This window comes from Chanos chanos, chromosome 15 (genome assembly GCF_902362185.1).
Source record: "Chanos chanos chromosome 15, fChaCha1.1, whole genome shotgun sequence".
In the NCBI taxonomy this organism is placed as follows: domain Eukaryota; kingdom Metazoa; phylum Chordata; class Actinopteri; order Gonorynchiformes; family Chanidae; genus Chanos; species Chanos chanos.
The window spans coordinates 7,712,971-7,728,113 of record NC_044509.1 but is presented as its reverse complement, the minus strand read 5'-3'; the positions used below and the strand labels follow the sequence as shown (position 1 = coordinate 7,728,113).

Sequence of the window (15,143 nt, the reverse complement as noted above, 5' to 3'; positions counted from 1 at the left end):
ACATCAAAAGACAACAAGGCTCTCTAAACCAATCAGTGCTTTTGAAATTGTTAAGTCAGACAGTCAAGGTACCCTTAGAAAGCTGCTATAAGCATGACATATGATCTGCCTGGGGACCCTGTGCATCTGGAACTGCTGGTGCATTGAGAACCAAGCCACACGATGTTTAAAAAGCTCAATAACAAATTCCTCTCCTTGATCTTTGTGACCTTGTAACAACATTGTAAAGAGCCCATGAGGTATCCATTAGGTACGGACATGTATGGAAGGACAATAAAGCATTCATTTCAGCCTTCTTGAAGAGCAAGAGTAACTAATGATTGGTTGTTTGAATATCAGTCTTAGACAACAAACCAACATTTTCGAATTCAACCGTGTCATTTTTGACAACAAATGGCCTGTCCCAAATACCTGAATGAACATCCTTGATTCAAGTCCATTATCCAGTACCACAAGCCTATGTACTTACACACATCCTGCACAAATCTGGAACCTTGGAGAAGGTTATTACTCCCTTAAGATTCTCAATGACTAGTAAAACAACTAGCCACAGGGTGGTTGAATGTTAAGCTTTAAGAAGTACTAAGTACTTATTTAAGGTGACCTAAATAAAACACAGTGCTGAATATTAATATATTCTAATTTATGTGAGGTGAAATAATTATGGTTTACATATTAGTCCATTAGGGGAGTAAGGAATATTTCTCCTTTTGAAGTAAAAGTCAAACAGTTTATTTCTATTTGTATTTATTCGTTTAAATTTGTGAATGGGGACTTGCTACAATGAAAAGAGGAAGATAAAAAAGCCAGGAAAAATTTTAGCCACAAGGAGACAAAATCTGTATAAAGGTCACCTTTGAATGCATCCTTCATTTAATCCCACGTTTAGGCTACCCCAATTTAACCTGATATTTTCATCTGCAAGAAAGATTTCCCCTCCAAACAATAAGTACACACACCGATGACTAGATGCCTCACTGCAGAAACAAAATGGATATTTTAAGGTTTGTATGGCCTACGATCATGCTTTCATAGCTTTTCAATGTGTTGTTTACTTGCTCATCCAGCTTGTCAGCCTGTTGTTCTAAATAACCAATTTAGACATTAAATCTTGTTCACTCGGCCTCATTGTTACCATCATTTTTTGTATATCAGCATAATGTTTAAAAGAAAATCCTGCGAATTCACATTATCACATCATGTACAACCCTTCGTTTGTGGCTCTAAAAAATCTCTACGCCGTTCATGTATTCTTTATGATAAAAACTGACATTTGTAAACGAGAAGGTCCAGAAAAACGGTGTCTGTAATTTCAACAATCAGCCAATATTATCTGACATCCTGACTGAGGAGACCACTACGCACAGAGCTCGCTTAGGCTCTCTCCGTGTCACGACTGAATTATCAGGCGACCTTATTGGGATGGGCGAGGCCTTTATCAATATCATTTCTCTCAAGAAAAATAATACGTAAACCGATGCAATTAACGTGTTGCGCATCTGCCTTACTTGTAATCAAGAGATACCAGGCTTTAACAAACCAAATAATTCGACAAGCATACGAACCCCTACAATGGCCGATTGCGAACATCTAGCAATTCAAGTGACTATCCGTGGGAATAAGTTAAGAGCGTATTCACACATTCAAGATCGTACAGTGGCACTTTAGCTAAAGCATCAAAAAGTGCTAAAGCCTTTAAAACGGTCATTCGGCCATTTTAATGCCACCAAACGTTATTAAAATTGTAACTGCGTTATATTAAGGAGGCAGTCTGTGTCATTGCTCTTTCATTGCTCATCGCTCGTCATTCAATTCAGTCGGCCTATCAACACGCACTAATAAGTAACGGGACAGCCTCCCTATAACCACATGAAAGGCCTTTTTTAAATATAAGACTACTTGTGTGTGCGTGCGCAACAACTCTATATCATGTGAATTTGTCCAAAAGGTTTCGTAAACTACGATGCTGTGTACATAATTTATCTGCAGGAGAAAAAAATGAGGTCTACGACATTATGTTTGCGTACACCGACACATGAGAGGACGTGGTGTTTAAATCAAAGATAGAAGACATATTTCACTAAGTAGGCTTTGTCCTTGCTTTTCTTTTCGAATTTGATTCAATGAGATGCTTTAGCACTATGGCAGAGCAGTGTAATAATTGGCTCAACGACCGTTTCAGCCAATTTATAAACGCGCCCAGGGAGAGCAGCGGAGAAAAGGCTGCCACGGCCATCTTTTCTTGCAGAGGAACACCTGCGTCTATTGTGGCTGCCATTCGGTTGACACTTTCGGACTGGTACAAAGGTTTGGCCTCGTTGAACGAAATATAACGACGGAACAAATTAAAGTAAACCCAAGTCTGTTAAGAAATACACATGATTGTCCTCGATTGCGCTTCACAAGCCCGATAAACATGACCGTCAGCATCCCAACCCCCACAATTTGTGTACAATATCATGTCTGAGGACTACTGTCGGCAGATTAGTCAAATAAGCCATCCACTAAACGTTTCAGACATTTATATACCTTCATCCACACAGTCGGGGTATATGTGTAATATTATGAATGACATTTGTTATGCAATCGTGAGGCTGTAAGCCTGGCTATAATATCTTCTTTCTGACCGACATTTTGTCTATCGAATTAAAATAACAATAATATGCTCACCATATTATTTTAAATCACTACAATAATTCGACAACTGATAGATTTCTTGGTGATTCCGTATTCCTGTTCCAACCAAACCAGTCCAATCCGGTGTATAGGCGTGTTTTTGCGGTCGTCCATTTCAGAACCGAACATTTCATAACGATAAAACATTTCATGGAACTTGTTTTCTTTTTTCTGCTGAAGATGTTGTACTACCGTAATATAATTATACTGACTGGGTGCTATAGACAGAGGCCAGTATAAGTGTGGAAATGTCAAGCCATCAATAACCTATTTATAGTAATAAGCTGTTCGGTAGTTCAGATAAATACCTTTTGAAAAAACAATGACTGAATAGCTGTATTTCGATGTGATCTAGGCTATTTATGAAACCACACTGCTTTAGAATTTTTTCTTTATTATTCAAACGTCTGATACGCGTTTCATTTTCTCTGGTTTGGACTGACACCTCATTCATTCTCTTTAACACATTTGGGTACAAGAGTAAATTCTAGAATGTCATGCAATAATTGACAATTTACGGAATCAAAATCTCAATGTACTCACATTGTTGGCGTAGATTAAGAGTAGGCTATCAACAATTCCAACTGTATGTATAAATTGTTGGATGGGCAGCCTTAGGCGGTTTTCTCTGTCCGCGACAGATTCTCTTCCCCTGTTATTTCAGTGATGATTGTGCTCACACTCCAGCGCGTGTTATTCCCAGCTAGTTTTCTTGCGCTAGTCTGCGTCGAACGCTGCTAGTGTGCCGCGCCTCGCTGTTATTTCTTTATTACAATGAACAAGCAACCGCTAGTCTCCTCTGTGTCACTATGTACACATAAAAAATAGATGCTTGGATTAGGGGAACAAAGATGGCTCGTTGACGTCATTCGTCATCCGGGAAGCTGGAGGTTGGAGAGGTGACTACGAGAGATGGGAGACGGTGTGTTCATTGATTTGACAGTTTTCAGTGATGTTATAAACGCGGAGCTCTCGGGAAATAAATGCGACCGGGTGGGTGTAAGTCGTACAAAATATTGTCCCTCTTGCCTTATTCGAATAATACTTTTTTTTTTTTTTTTACAATGGGGGTTTACAAAACATAAACAAAATGGCGGTCTATGAAGGGGTGGAATGATGCCCAGTACACATTCACGTAGTAATGAAGGGCAGCTGCGCATTATATTTATTTGTTTGTGAGGCAAAATGAGTACCGCATAAATAAAAGGTTATAGCATTTAGAGTAATGCATCCGGGTAGACAAATTGTTCCCGTAACATCCACCTCTTGTTACTGTTGTCGGATGATGATCAGTGAATCTCAAGGTTTAGTGAAATCAGTTTAATGCATCCAGAACATTAACAGGTTCTCCAGTTGAGGCTCCACAGTTGTTTTATAGTTCTGGCTTTTCCATTTACATCCATTAGTGAACAAGGTATATTGGCTCACAGATATAGGGTACAACATATTGTTAGAGCCAATAATACTTTATATTAACATTTCAGTGGAAAATGTTTTGGCAGCGGTGGGATTCGAACCCACGCCCCCGAAGAGACTGGAGCCTTAATCCAGCGCCTTAGACCGCTCGGCCACGCTACCTGATTGGCTGTATATTGGTACTCGATGTTATTTAAAATATGCCTATATGTATGCTTAAAACTGTTGTCTTGTATATCATGATTTCTGCCATCGTGATGTGATTCGAAAGTAGTAAGCTTTATGTCCTGTATGTATTCACAAGCATGTGATGGTAAATGACTTGCAGTTATGCAATTCATTCCTGCGTTTTAGTTCCGAAGTGGAGAACATGGATAGACGACCTTAAGCTTCACACTCAAACCGGAACTTCCCTCCACATTTGGGCAATCGCGCAATGGCACGTTAATATACCCCGCCCTTCCCCTTTCCTAGATAGGGGAGACCCCCGATGTAGAAGTACTAGTAAAAATGAGAACACTATAGACTGGCAAGGTGAGTCTGTTATAATGTTTGAAATGAAGTTGGGGGAAGACGTCTCGGAGTTGGATGATAACCCAAGCCACCAGTGGTGCTCATGATAATATATACAACACAGACCCCTCATGAACCCTTTGCATATGAACAAAATAATAATTCGTTGTCATAAAATGAAGGCACACTTGCACTGTTCTATTTCCATTTCCACAATTTTCCCATGTGCAGGCGTGAAGGCAAAACGTCTGGTATAAATGTAAAACGTGCAGTCAGTCCTGTCAGTTCTAGAGAATGGGTTATTAAAACGAGAGGGTATGGAAGTAATCATAAAATAATATGTTTTCGTATTAAATATCATCATTTGGGATGAGTGTAAGGGCCAAGAGGTCTCATGTCAGGGAGTAACATCTTCCACCAAGCTCCTTACTTGGCTGGCAAGTCTCTCACGCTGAAACGTCGCAGCGGCCAGTGAAAGGTTATATTACAAATTGCGCAACCAGAAAAACAGGTGCTATAAATACGTAACTTACGTAGCGTCAGCGTGGCAGCACTGACGAGGTGGCCGAGTGGTTAAGGCGATGGACTGCTAATCCATTGTGCTCTGCACGCGTGGGTTCGAATCCCATCCTCGTCGTAAAATGTTTAGTTTTTTCACGTTGTCTCATTAAATAGTAGTATTCATTAATTTATTCATTTTCTAAGCCGCTTATCCTAATTAGGTTCGCGGCGGGTGCTGGAGCGTATCTCAACGCTCATTGGGCAAAAGTCAGGGAAAAACCCTGGACAGGTTGCCAGTCCATTGCAGGGTTAGGTAGTTGTTTGATCACACTAATTCAAATTGCATAATGAAGGACGTGGATGGGAGAAACACACAGAGGAAGTGAGACAGCATCATTTGAGATGTTGGGTGAGTATGGGTCGGTAATGGTATGACTTCAAATATGTCCTAAAATTTACACTGTGGATGGACAACTTTTGTAGATAGATAGATAGATAGATACTTTATCAATCCTGGGGGAAATGTAGGCATCCTGTGGCTTATACAACACATACAGAGCACCAATACACACAAAAATAACAAAAACACAGCAGTGAAGTGATAGTCTAGCCACCAGAACCACTACAGAGAGCTGTCACTATGATAGATTATGTGCCAGTGGAGGTAGTGCAAATGCAAGGTGATTAAGAGGGCAAGAATAATAATATAATATAATATAATATAATAAGAATAAGAATTACTGTAAATTATATATAAAAAACCAAATTGGACATCATATATAAACAAATACAATACAAAATTGCACATAAGGCTAACATAGCCAATAACCAACAGTCCAGCAGCTAATGACAGAATGCAGGTGAGCATGGGTAGCAATGGAGAGACAGCATCATGTGTAATAGTCGATTGCACCCTGCCATCTGGGAGGAGTTGAATAGCCGCATAGCCTGTGGGACAATGGACTTCTTCAGTCTGTCTGTTGAGCAGGACTGAGACAGCAGTCTGCCACTAAACATACTCCTCTGCCTAGTGATTGTGTTGTGCAGAGGGTGGCGGGCATTGTCCACAATGGACAACAGTTTATTCAGGGTCCTCCTCTCTGCCACTAGCATAAGGGAATCCAGCTCCGTGCCAACCACAGAGCCAGCTCTCCTCACCAGCCTGGCCAGCCACAGAGCATTCCTCTCCTTAATGCTGCCTCCCCAGCACACCACAGCATAGAGGAGAACACTGCCAACTGGTGAAACATCAGCAGGAGTTTCCTACAGATGTTGAAGGACTCCAGCCTCCTCAGGAAACAGAGCCAGCACTGCCCCTTCCTGTAAAGAGTATCAGTGTTTGCTGACCAGTCCAGTGTATCATCCAGCTGCAGCCCCAGGTACTTGTAGGTTCTGACAACCTCCACATCGACCCACAGTAGGAGGGGATGGAGAAATCAAAGAATGTGATCCTCACTGCACCGCTCCCATCGTCCAGGTGACAGTAAGCCATGTGTAGCAGATAGAGGATGGCATCTTCCACACCCACCTCCTCCTGGTAAGCAAATTGCAGTGGGTCGAGTGCACGGTGGACCTGACGTCTGAGGAGATGGAGCAGCACCCGTTCCAAGGTCTTCATAATATGTGTCATTAAGGCAACTGGCCTGAAGTCATTCAGTGCACTGGGGTGTGCCTTCTTGGGAACTGGGATGAGACAGGATGTTTTCCACAGTACAGAGACCCTCCCCAGTTGTAGGCTCAGGCTGAAAACATGTTGAAGGGATTCCCTGAGTTTGACAGCACAGGCCTCAAGAATTCTTGGGCACACCCTGTGCGGGCCAGCTGCCTTGCTGGGGCGGAGCCTCTTCAGCTCTCCTCTAACTGGATCTGCGGTGATGGTGGAGGGGATCGGGTCACATTGTCCATGATGGCAGCCTGGGGGAGAGGGGTACATCTGTAGCTGATGGGGGAGATGAGGGGGTGAGAACTGGACAGGGATTAGCAGCTGGGGGAAGAGGTGTCGGGGTGATTACTGGGCAGGCTGTAGCAGCAGGAGCAGGGCTATCAAACTTATTGTAGAACTGGCTTAACTGATTTGCTCTCACTTCATCCCTGTCTGCTGCGCTACTGCTCTTCATTTTGCAGCCCGTCCCAGACCTCCCTCATGCTGTTTTCTTGCAACCTCTGCTCCATCTTCCTTCTGTATGACTCCTTTGCCTCTCTCAGCCGGACCTTGAGCTCCCCCTAAATGCGCTTCAGCTCTGCCCAGCCTTCTTTTTCTTGTTGAGGAGGTCCTTGACGTTACTGGTAATCCAATGCTTCTTATTTGGAAAGCAATGCACAGTTTTGATGGGAACAACAATGACCATACAGAAGTTTAGGTAGTCAGCGCGTATGTCCCTCAGTGTCCTCACCGTGTGGTTCCTGGAGCACACTCCAGTCAGTAGACTCAAAGCAATCCATATAGCTCAACTCTCGGATATCTCAAGCTCAACATATCTTAACAACAGACATCTCGCAGATATCACACAGATTTCCATAAGAAATGTGAAATTTAAGCAGTCAGGTAACTCTTTGTGACCAGAGGGATTTAAGGAGTCTCAGTATGAGCGTATATGAGTCAAAAGAATACAACTGCTGCATTGCACATCTTGTTGCTGCATTGCACATTTGTTCCCGCTTTGCACATCTGGGCTTTTGCACTGTTTATGTACTACTGCACTCTTCATATTGTTTGTTACTCTTTTACTTACTACTTTATTACTATTTTATCTTAGTTATTGCTCTGTTTTTACCTTATTTATCTTTTTTTTTATAGCATCGAGCGCGGAAGTTGCATGCTCAATCTCGTTGTACTGGCGCAGTTACAACTGTACTTCTGCAAGGGCAATAAAGATATTCTATCTGCTCTATTCTATTAACCGTGATAGATGTACATTTGTAGTGAAACCTGAAAAAAAGACGATTCTGCAAATGTGCCATCCGGCGCCGTGGCTTAGTTGGTTAAAGCGCCTGTCTAGTAAACAGGAGATCCTGGGTTCGAATCCCAGCGGTGCCTTTTGGGATATCATCATCATGCATAGTAGACGCAGTAAACTGTGATAACGTATGGTAGGTAATGCTAATTTATTTCAAACTGAAATGGTCAAAGGCTTTACACCCTGTTTCAGATTTTTAAAAAAAGAAAGCGTTCCACAGCCACAGTAGAAAGAGAGGCAAATGGACTTTCAACGCACGAAGGAAGCGTAGCCAAAAATGGAATTGTCTGATTAGGACTGATATTTAATTTTTGCATTTATTGAAATCTGTGAAATGTATACTTATAATGTCTATTTGTCAGACAATATACATGGCAAATACCTTTCCATACGGCAGCATATCTCCTGTCATAAATAAAACATAAAAGATTGGCAATTTGCACTCATGGATCCATCAGCATTATATAAATATGTATATTACATCAGTACTGAATTTTTCAGTAATGTATTGTAGTGTAGATGAATTTGTTCTTCTGGGAACTCGTTCCACAAATCTTGCCATTTTGTGTTCGCATTTGGTTGTCGATCTTTCAAATAACTTATTGATTCGTACAGGCATTGTCGTATTTTCAAATCAGTTTGTATATTATGACTGTATATTATTCCTTCCTGAAACCTAAATACGTACATACAGTGCATATCGTCAAAAGTACCATGTTGGCAGCGGTGGGATTCGAACCCACGCCTCCAGAGAGACTGGAGCCTAAATCCAGCGCCTTAGACCGCTCGGCCACGCTACCGTGCGCTCAAAAGGTGAGAATACAGTATAAATGCACATGATTGCGTGAGTTTTCTGTGTAGAAAGAAGTTAATAGAACGTGTTTGATTTTTTAATCATCACGCATTTCTATTTAAAACCTTCCACTACCCCGTGTATATGTTATCAAAGTATTTGACCAAAGATTTGTTTTAGGTGTTCGCCGCAACAAAAATGTCCTGGCACAACTTCTATCGTAGTTCACACGTTTTGAGAAAACATGCATACAGAAATCAACGTTATACATCGCCGTGTAACATGGTTCGAAATAAATAGACCCAGTGTTGAAATGTATATTTATTTCAGCAAAACTGAGCAGAAAACCGGCGCTTTTCCAGCGCTTTTTCTAGTAAGGTCTTTAGGTTTAATTTACATTGTATTTTCCCAATTCGCAAAACTGAACAAATATAATCGTATTTCTTACAGTTACTTATACATAGCTTTGGCATATAAGTATTCTTCTGTTTATTCTGTCTTTATTGTTAAACTGTTCTTATTCAGATAACAGGTCATTTTAAAACCAGCTGACTACTGAGGCTCTGGGGCTGGGTAAGAATAGCGATATGGATCAAAGAGATCTCGATTGAAATCATAAGGATCATAAGGATCTGGATCCACCTCTGTTTCCTTATTCTCTAAGGCTGGGGTTTCTGTCGCGACTTCCTCCACCTTTGGCTTCTCTGACGGCTTCTCTTCCTCCACCTTTTTCTCACTGACGGGGAGGGTCGTTGGGAGTGATGGAGGCTTAACACTTTCTTTCATAGGTCTAGGCGGGTGGTCAATCAAACAGTCTGGATCCCAATATGGATCGCAATCATATTCCATCCCTTTAAAGGTTATAGGATTAGATGGAGGGGACTCCTTGGAGGCAGAAGGAGAAGGTGCTTCAGGCTCAGCAGGGGCTTCAGGAAGAGTTGGAAGTTTACAGTCTGAATGATAACGTGGATCACAGACTATAGGGATGCCGCCTGTTGGCAGATAGACAATGTGTGGCTTACACAATGGGTCTTTAGGATTGCAGAGATACATCACATCACCCTGGGAAAGAGCGCGTGCGAGTGGAGTTGGAGTGGTGGGTGGGGGAGGAGGTGGGGTTGTGGGTTTAGGTGTTGTTGGAGAAGTCGTCGTGGCAGCTGGAAGGCCAAGACGGCTCTGGAAACTGGAAGCATCCGGACCGTACTCTTGCTCAAGATGGCGCATTTGCTGGTACAGCATTCTGATCTTATCAATTTCATAGAGCTGAAAGAATTAAAGGGAAAAGACGTGAGTTTTTGTGTTCATTGTAGTGACAAAATGAGAGTGTTGGCAATATGTCAACTTAATATCTCATGAAGAAAATGAAGCAACTAAATCAACATGTAGTGCAATGCGCCCGCACACACACACTCACACACACACACACACACACACACACACTCACTCAAAAGAAAGAAAGCAGTTTCATGAAACAAGTCCCCATATCTTTTGCCCTCACCCCTTCAATATGTCCAATGCTGTTGTAAAAGCGGTAATATGACTGAAAGTCTGGGTTCTTGTGATACCACTTTGGACCAGTTTGACGTTTGGGACGTGAATGAGCTAAGAAGTCATTGGCCTTGCTGGAGTCAATGCTGACACCATCCACAGACACTGCTGAATACAAAGCTTAAGTTTAAAAAATGTGTATGGTTTTATATCATGTGTAAGTCCAGTAAGATGCATATCTAAGCATTCCATTCAATTTATCTGGCACAGATTGATTAATTACAAAGCATGAGACGAACATGTCACATACACAAAATGTGGTAAAAATGTATTTTTATCAAACTGTAGGAACAGTGCTGAATGGTTACCTTTACTTCCCCTGATCTTTGTGAGAGATGTGCATTCCAGCAAAGCTGTAATATTGTCAGGAAAAAAGAAACACCAACTTAAAATTTGAACTCGTTTCCCAGTGAAATCAGTTAATTAAAAGAGAAGTAAACCTAGAGTTTACCTGGCAGCATTAGCAAACAATGAAGTGTCCCCATTAGTAACACCCGGGAGATCATCTTTAACGCCTGCAAACAGCGAGGAAAATGTTGATGCCACACAAAGAACAGTTTCAGATATGCGACATGTTATGCAGGCGATACTGAACATTTACATTGATTCAATCTTTAATGAAGAACCTTTCTTACGGCAGTGTTTTCGCTTTACACGGACTTGTGTTGTGTGTGTGTGTGTGTCTGTGATCATTTCACATTTCACAATTTATGCGCCCTTTGCACCTAGTCAGATATTGTTTTTTCGTTTGAAGTTGTTACATACAAAAATGTTCATTTATTTTATGTGATGATGTCATGACAAGAACATTCCTTCCAATTGCACCAACTATTTTCGCGTATTACTTCGATTCTTCACTAAAACAACACCCAGGAAGCTATATTAAGTACTCAAACGACAAATACAGATACCGTGGTCAAACTCAGCCACCGGTGTCTGTCTTTATCTGGTGGCACCCTCCGAGACACTTTTTCCCAGGACTGAGCCGCAAAAAAAGTTTGCACAAAATGTCTTGACTGTAAGACTAGAATCTGAGTGATGATGGTACACAGCTAAGTCAGTCAGTACTATGAACATCTACATACTGCACAATGCTTCACAAGACCAGTTAGAGGGAACACTTCAACACACTGGGGAGGGCAGAAAAACAAGCTGACAAAATTGTTCAAGTGAACCGAAAGTATCATAACCGACTATCATTTAATGATCTGTATCCCACAACACAGAATAACACATATACAAAAATTATTTCATCTACATGTGCCTTAATTGAAGCAACTGGACAGACTTACCTTTGTGTCTCTCCAACCTCTCTTCTCTGGTTAGAGCTTTAATGAACATTCTTGATAAATACTGCGGTCTGTACCAGTAATTACGCTGGTTATTGCTATTGGCTAGAAAGTTCAAAGAGCACCCTCCCACCATCGAACATTATTGCGCCTGATTCGTCGTGCGGTAAACTAAAAGGGTTCTTAAACTGACTTATTAAAACAACACATATGCGGTGTATTTCTGTGTGCGCAGGAGGAAGAAACACCTTCGAACGGTAATTAACTGCTTGTAAAATGGTAAGGGACAAACACCTTGGGAAAGCAGTGTGCTACTATAGATCCCTCCATTGCACGATTTGAGCTTGAAAGATTTAAATGTGTGTGTATGTGTGTTTTTTTTATCAAGGTTCTATCACAATGTAATGGCAATATAAAAAACATAATTATGATCGCAGTACCCTTGTTGACTCGCTTTGATATTTCATGTTCTGCGTGACACAAATTTAGCCCTCTCTGCTGTCTGGTTTTCAGACTTGCTCAGATGTGTGTCCAGGAGGTAATGATAACCCCCGTGTTGAAGAAACGCGCACATCTGAGCAGCAAAATTAAAACCCTCTTTCAGGAGAAACAGCTGGAGTTTTGGTTTAAACATATAACTTTGAGCTCAGGGGAAAAACATCTTTCAACAGGAGTCAGGAAAAAAATGTCAAACTTTACATTACTTTCACACTGAATGTTGTGAACCTTTCTCAATGAACAAATCACGTTTTTAAAAATAATATCAGGAACTTCATGGTGAATCTTGGGGTTGATAGATTAAGAGGTGTGTGGGGTATTAAAAGCCTCTGGGTTTGAGCACAGAGCCAAGAGAAGAGGGGCCTAGTGAAAAACAGCCCTGGGGGGCGGAGAAAAGTGATGAGGAGGCTCTGAAACAGGTGTGATTGGGCCAGGGCAAGAATCTAAGATATGCACTAAAACAGGGGTTTGACAATAACAACCACAGAATACAGAGTAATGATAATGCTATACATTATATTTCACTTTAAGTGTTCTGGTAGCTTTACCCCACTACCATTCCCAGATTCCATCAGGTTACGAAAGAATTTCCTTCCTGTGAGTCTCTCCGCAGAATGAAACAGTTTAAACCCTTGTAAGTGAAGTGCTTTTGGAGGGGGAAACCATAAACCATATATATATATATGACCAATAATGAGATTACTTCTTAGCATTTTGATGTTACAGTTACATGTAACTGTCAAAATAAAGAGTGAATGAGAGATATATACAGTTGGTGCTTTCACACAGACGTGGTCTCTGAATTGAGAAATAAATGTTCTGTCATGTCCAGGGCCTAGTACAAATGTTTTGCAGGCTCAGTTCCCTTTTACTTTGGCAAACATGGCCAGAGGAAGAGATCTCTTGTTTGTCTTGTGTGTTTAAATGAAGGGTTATCATAGGGACATGGCTGGCAGCGGTCAGGTGGCCAGTTTACCAATGCCAATGTTTCACAAGAAACAGTGATAGCGGCATAGAGGTCTGAGGAAAAGACATCACTATTTAAGGTCAGCTGTGGTTGAAAGCACATGCTCCTCGACCATAATGTCATACAGGTGGACAAGTCTGAGTCAGGGAACAGCAAATATCTCCCTATATGATCTGAGCAGGCATCTACATCATGGATAGTCCACTGTGAAATTCACAGTGGGGAATACTATTACCTGAGGCATCCTTCAACCAGTTCTCAGCAAGTGGACATGTGTATGCATAGCCCATGCCAAAAACAAAACAAAAACAAAAAAGTTATTTTGAAGCAGAGGCTTAGACAGCCTTAGACAAGAATGAAACAGTATCAACCGAAAAGAGCTCTAGTCATTCTTAGACTCTATGTCAAGGCTCACTGAAACTCATAGATTTATGGAGACATTTAATGTTTGTGTTTCTTTAATTTATTGCAGTTGCCTGTAGATTTTAAAAGCCGTCATATTTCACTGTTATTCCCTGCTCCCATTTATTGATGTTTACAGTTAAAATGACCATTGCTACAGTTACAACTAATAACAGCAGTACACGAAAATAACAAAATCATACTATGTCTAACTACTGGTCTTCATTCAAACTGAAGAACGTTTCGTGGAGCTTTTCTGTGCCCAGAATTACAGACCGTAGAGTCACGTTTAGTGCATTTGAAGACTTTCAGTCATCCATTACTATGTGGCATCAAGGTTCAGCCTCTCGATATGTGTCAATCAGCGCTTTCTTTCACCTCCCGATTTACAAGTGCATCCGCGATAACGTAGCTCGTGTGCTTAGATTTGCGTGCAACTGTGCAGTGGCCCCCTTGGTGGTAGGAGCCGCTTATGTGTGGTGACAAGGTCATTACTCTGTCCAGCTGACCATTGTCAGAACACGGCAAGTTGTGTTCTTTTCTACGACGCAGAATGTTTTTAAATCATTTGCACAGGCCACTTAACGGTTTAAAAATGTTCATCTCTCACCGTCAAGGACCTAAACATCTGTTCTAAACTATCGGCTGTTCATGTTCAAGTAGAAAGTAAATTGACATGTTCAAGTAGAAAGTAAAGCCCGGCCGGAAGCCGTAAACTAATTTCTTTGATTAGAATTATTATGGTGTGGGTGAAGACAAAGCGTTATACGTAAATAATTTCATGTCTATACATACGACTTGCTTTACGAACACTGATATGTCAGAGATTTATTAGTTCCTTTAAGTAATGGCTGATGCCCGTGGCATAATTAAGTCTCAGTACACCACGATTAGATATTACCTGCATGTTAATACCCTGTTAAGAAAGAGTTTGTGAAAGTGTGAGATCCTCAGTAACTGCAGAGTGCTTGTGTAATATCCCTTTTATTCTGAGGGTATTTGTCTTGTGTTTACTGAGGCCTTTACGATTATGAATCATACGTGAAAGGAACGACATTTGAATGCCAACCTCTTGCTGTTAGATCAGCAAACCTTTAAACTTCTCAACAGTTTTTTCATTTTTGTCATTGTGCTGCTCCTAACGTAGATTTAGCAATGTAATATTATAATGTATGTATTATTATGTAATATTATTTATCATATTCTCACCATCAGTTTATCGTTCAGTGGAGTCATCAGCTGACGTGAGATGATCGAACTTTGTAATCTTGTTTTTGAGCAACGTGTCATCTTTTACTTAAAATAGCTCGTTAGTCTCCTTGAAGGTCCTGTACTGATCGAAGGTTTGTTTGAAATCATCACATTAATGCATCAGCAATGATCATAGTTATTAAAAGCCCCAGCACTACCACCCATCCAAAAGGTGGCGCTACCCATATATGTGTCACCGCGACCTACCAACAAAGAGGAAATGATACTACAAAACGTCACTTGTTTTTTGTAAACTGAATAAATGAGCTATCAAGATGGGACTTTAGCTGGTTTTTGACAACTTCATCTTGCGAAAAATTAAGCGGTGATTT

At 41.1% G+C, this 15,143-nt stretch overlaps 1 protein-coding gene and 4 non-coding genes across 5 annotated transcripts; 2 read left to right on the top strand and 3 right to left on the bottom strand.

Annotated features, from left to right (window-relative positions):
• Positions 1-4,172: 4,172 nt before the first annotated feature.
• Positions 4,173-4,254, bottom strand: trnal-aag (transfer RNA leucine (anticodon AAG)). Its single transcript has one exon. It is a non-coding gene; the product is annotated as a tRNA-Leu (tRNA).
• Positions 4,255-5,160: 906 nt separating this feature from the next.
• trnas-gcu (transfer RNA serine (anticodon GCU)) lies at positions 5,161-5,242 on the top strand. Its single transcript has one exon. It is a non-coding gene; the product is annotated as a tRNA-Ser (tRNA).
• A 2,827-nt stretch (positions 5,243-8,069) lies between these two features.
• On the top strand, positions 8,070-8,143 carry trnat-agu (transfer RNA threonine (anticodon AGU)). The gene has a single exon. It is a non-coding gene; the product is annotated as a tRNA-Thr (tRNA).
• Positions 8,144-8,781: 638 nt separating this feature from the next.
• Positions 8,782-8,863, bottom strand: trnal-uag (transfer RNA leucine (anticodon UAG)). The gene has a single exon. It is a non-coding gene; the product is annotated as a tRNA-Leu (tRNA).
• A 545-nt stretch (positions 8,864-9,408) lies between these two features.
• Positions 9,409-11,745, bottom strand: and3 (actinodin3). The gene is made up of 4 exons (XM_030792991.1): positions 11,697-11,745; positions 10,355-10,509; positions 9,583-10,119; positions 9,409-9,513 (listed from the first exon to the last, which is right to left on the bottom strand). Exons 1-4 carry the CDS (start codon positions 11,743-11,745, stop codon positions 9,409-9,411), a joined length of 846 nt encoding a protein of 281 aa, XP_030648851.1.
• Between the last annotated feature and the right edge of the window lie 3,398 nt (positions 11,746-15,143).

What these genes read in the sequence shown, in the direction of transcription:
- and3 (XM_030792991.1), bottom strand. Translation starts at nt 11,745, where the DNA reads ATGTTCATTAAAGCTCTAACCAGAGAAGAGAGGTTGGAGAGACACAAA. An exon ending in GCATTGGACATATTGAAGGG is followed by an intron (nt 10,120 to 10,354) that starts GTGAGGGCAAAA and finishes TAATTCTTTCAG; the next exon opens with CTCTATGAAATTGATAAGAT. An exon ending in TCCCCGTCAGTGAGAAAAAG is followed by an intron (nt 9,514 to 9,582) that starts GTGGAGGAAGAG and finishes CCAGCCTTAGAG; the next exon opens with AATAAGGAAACAGAGGTGGA.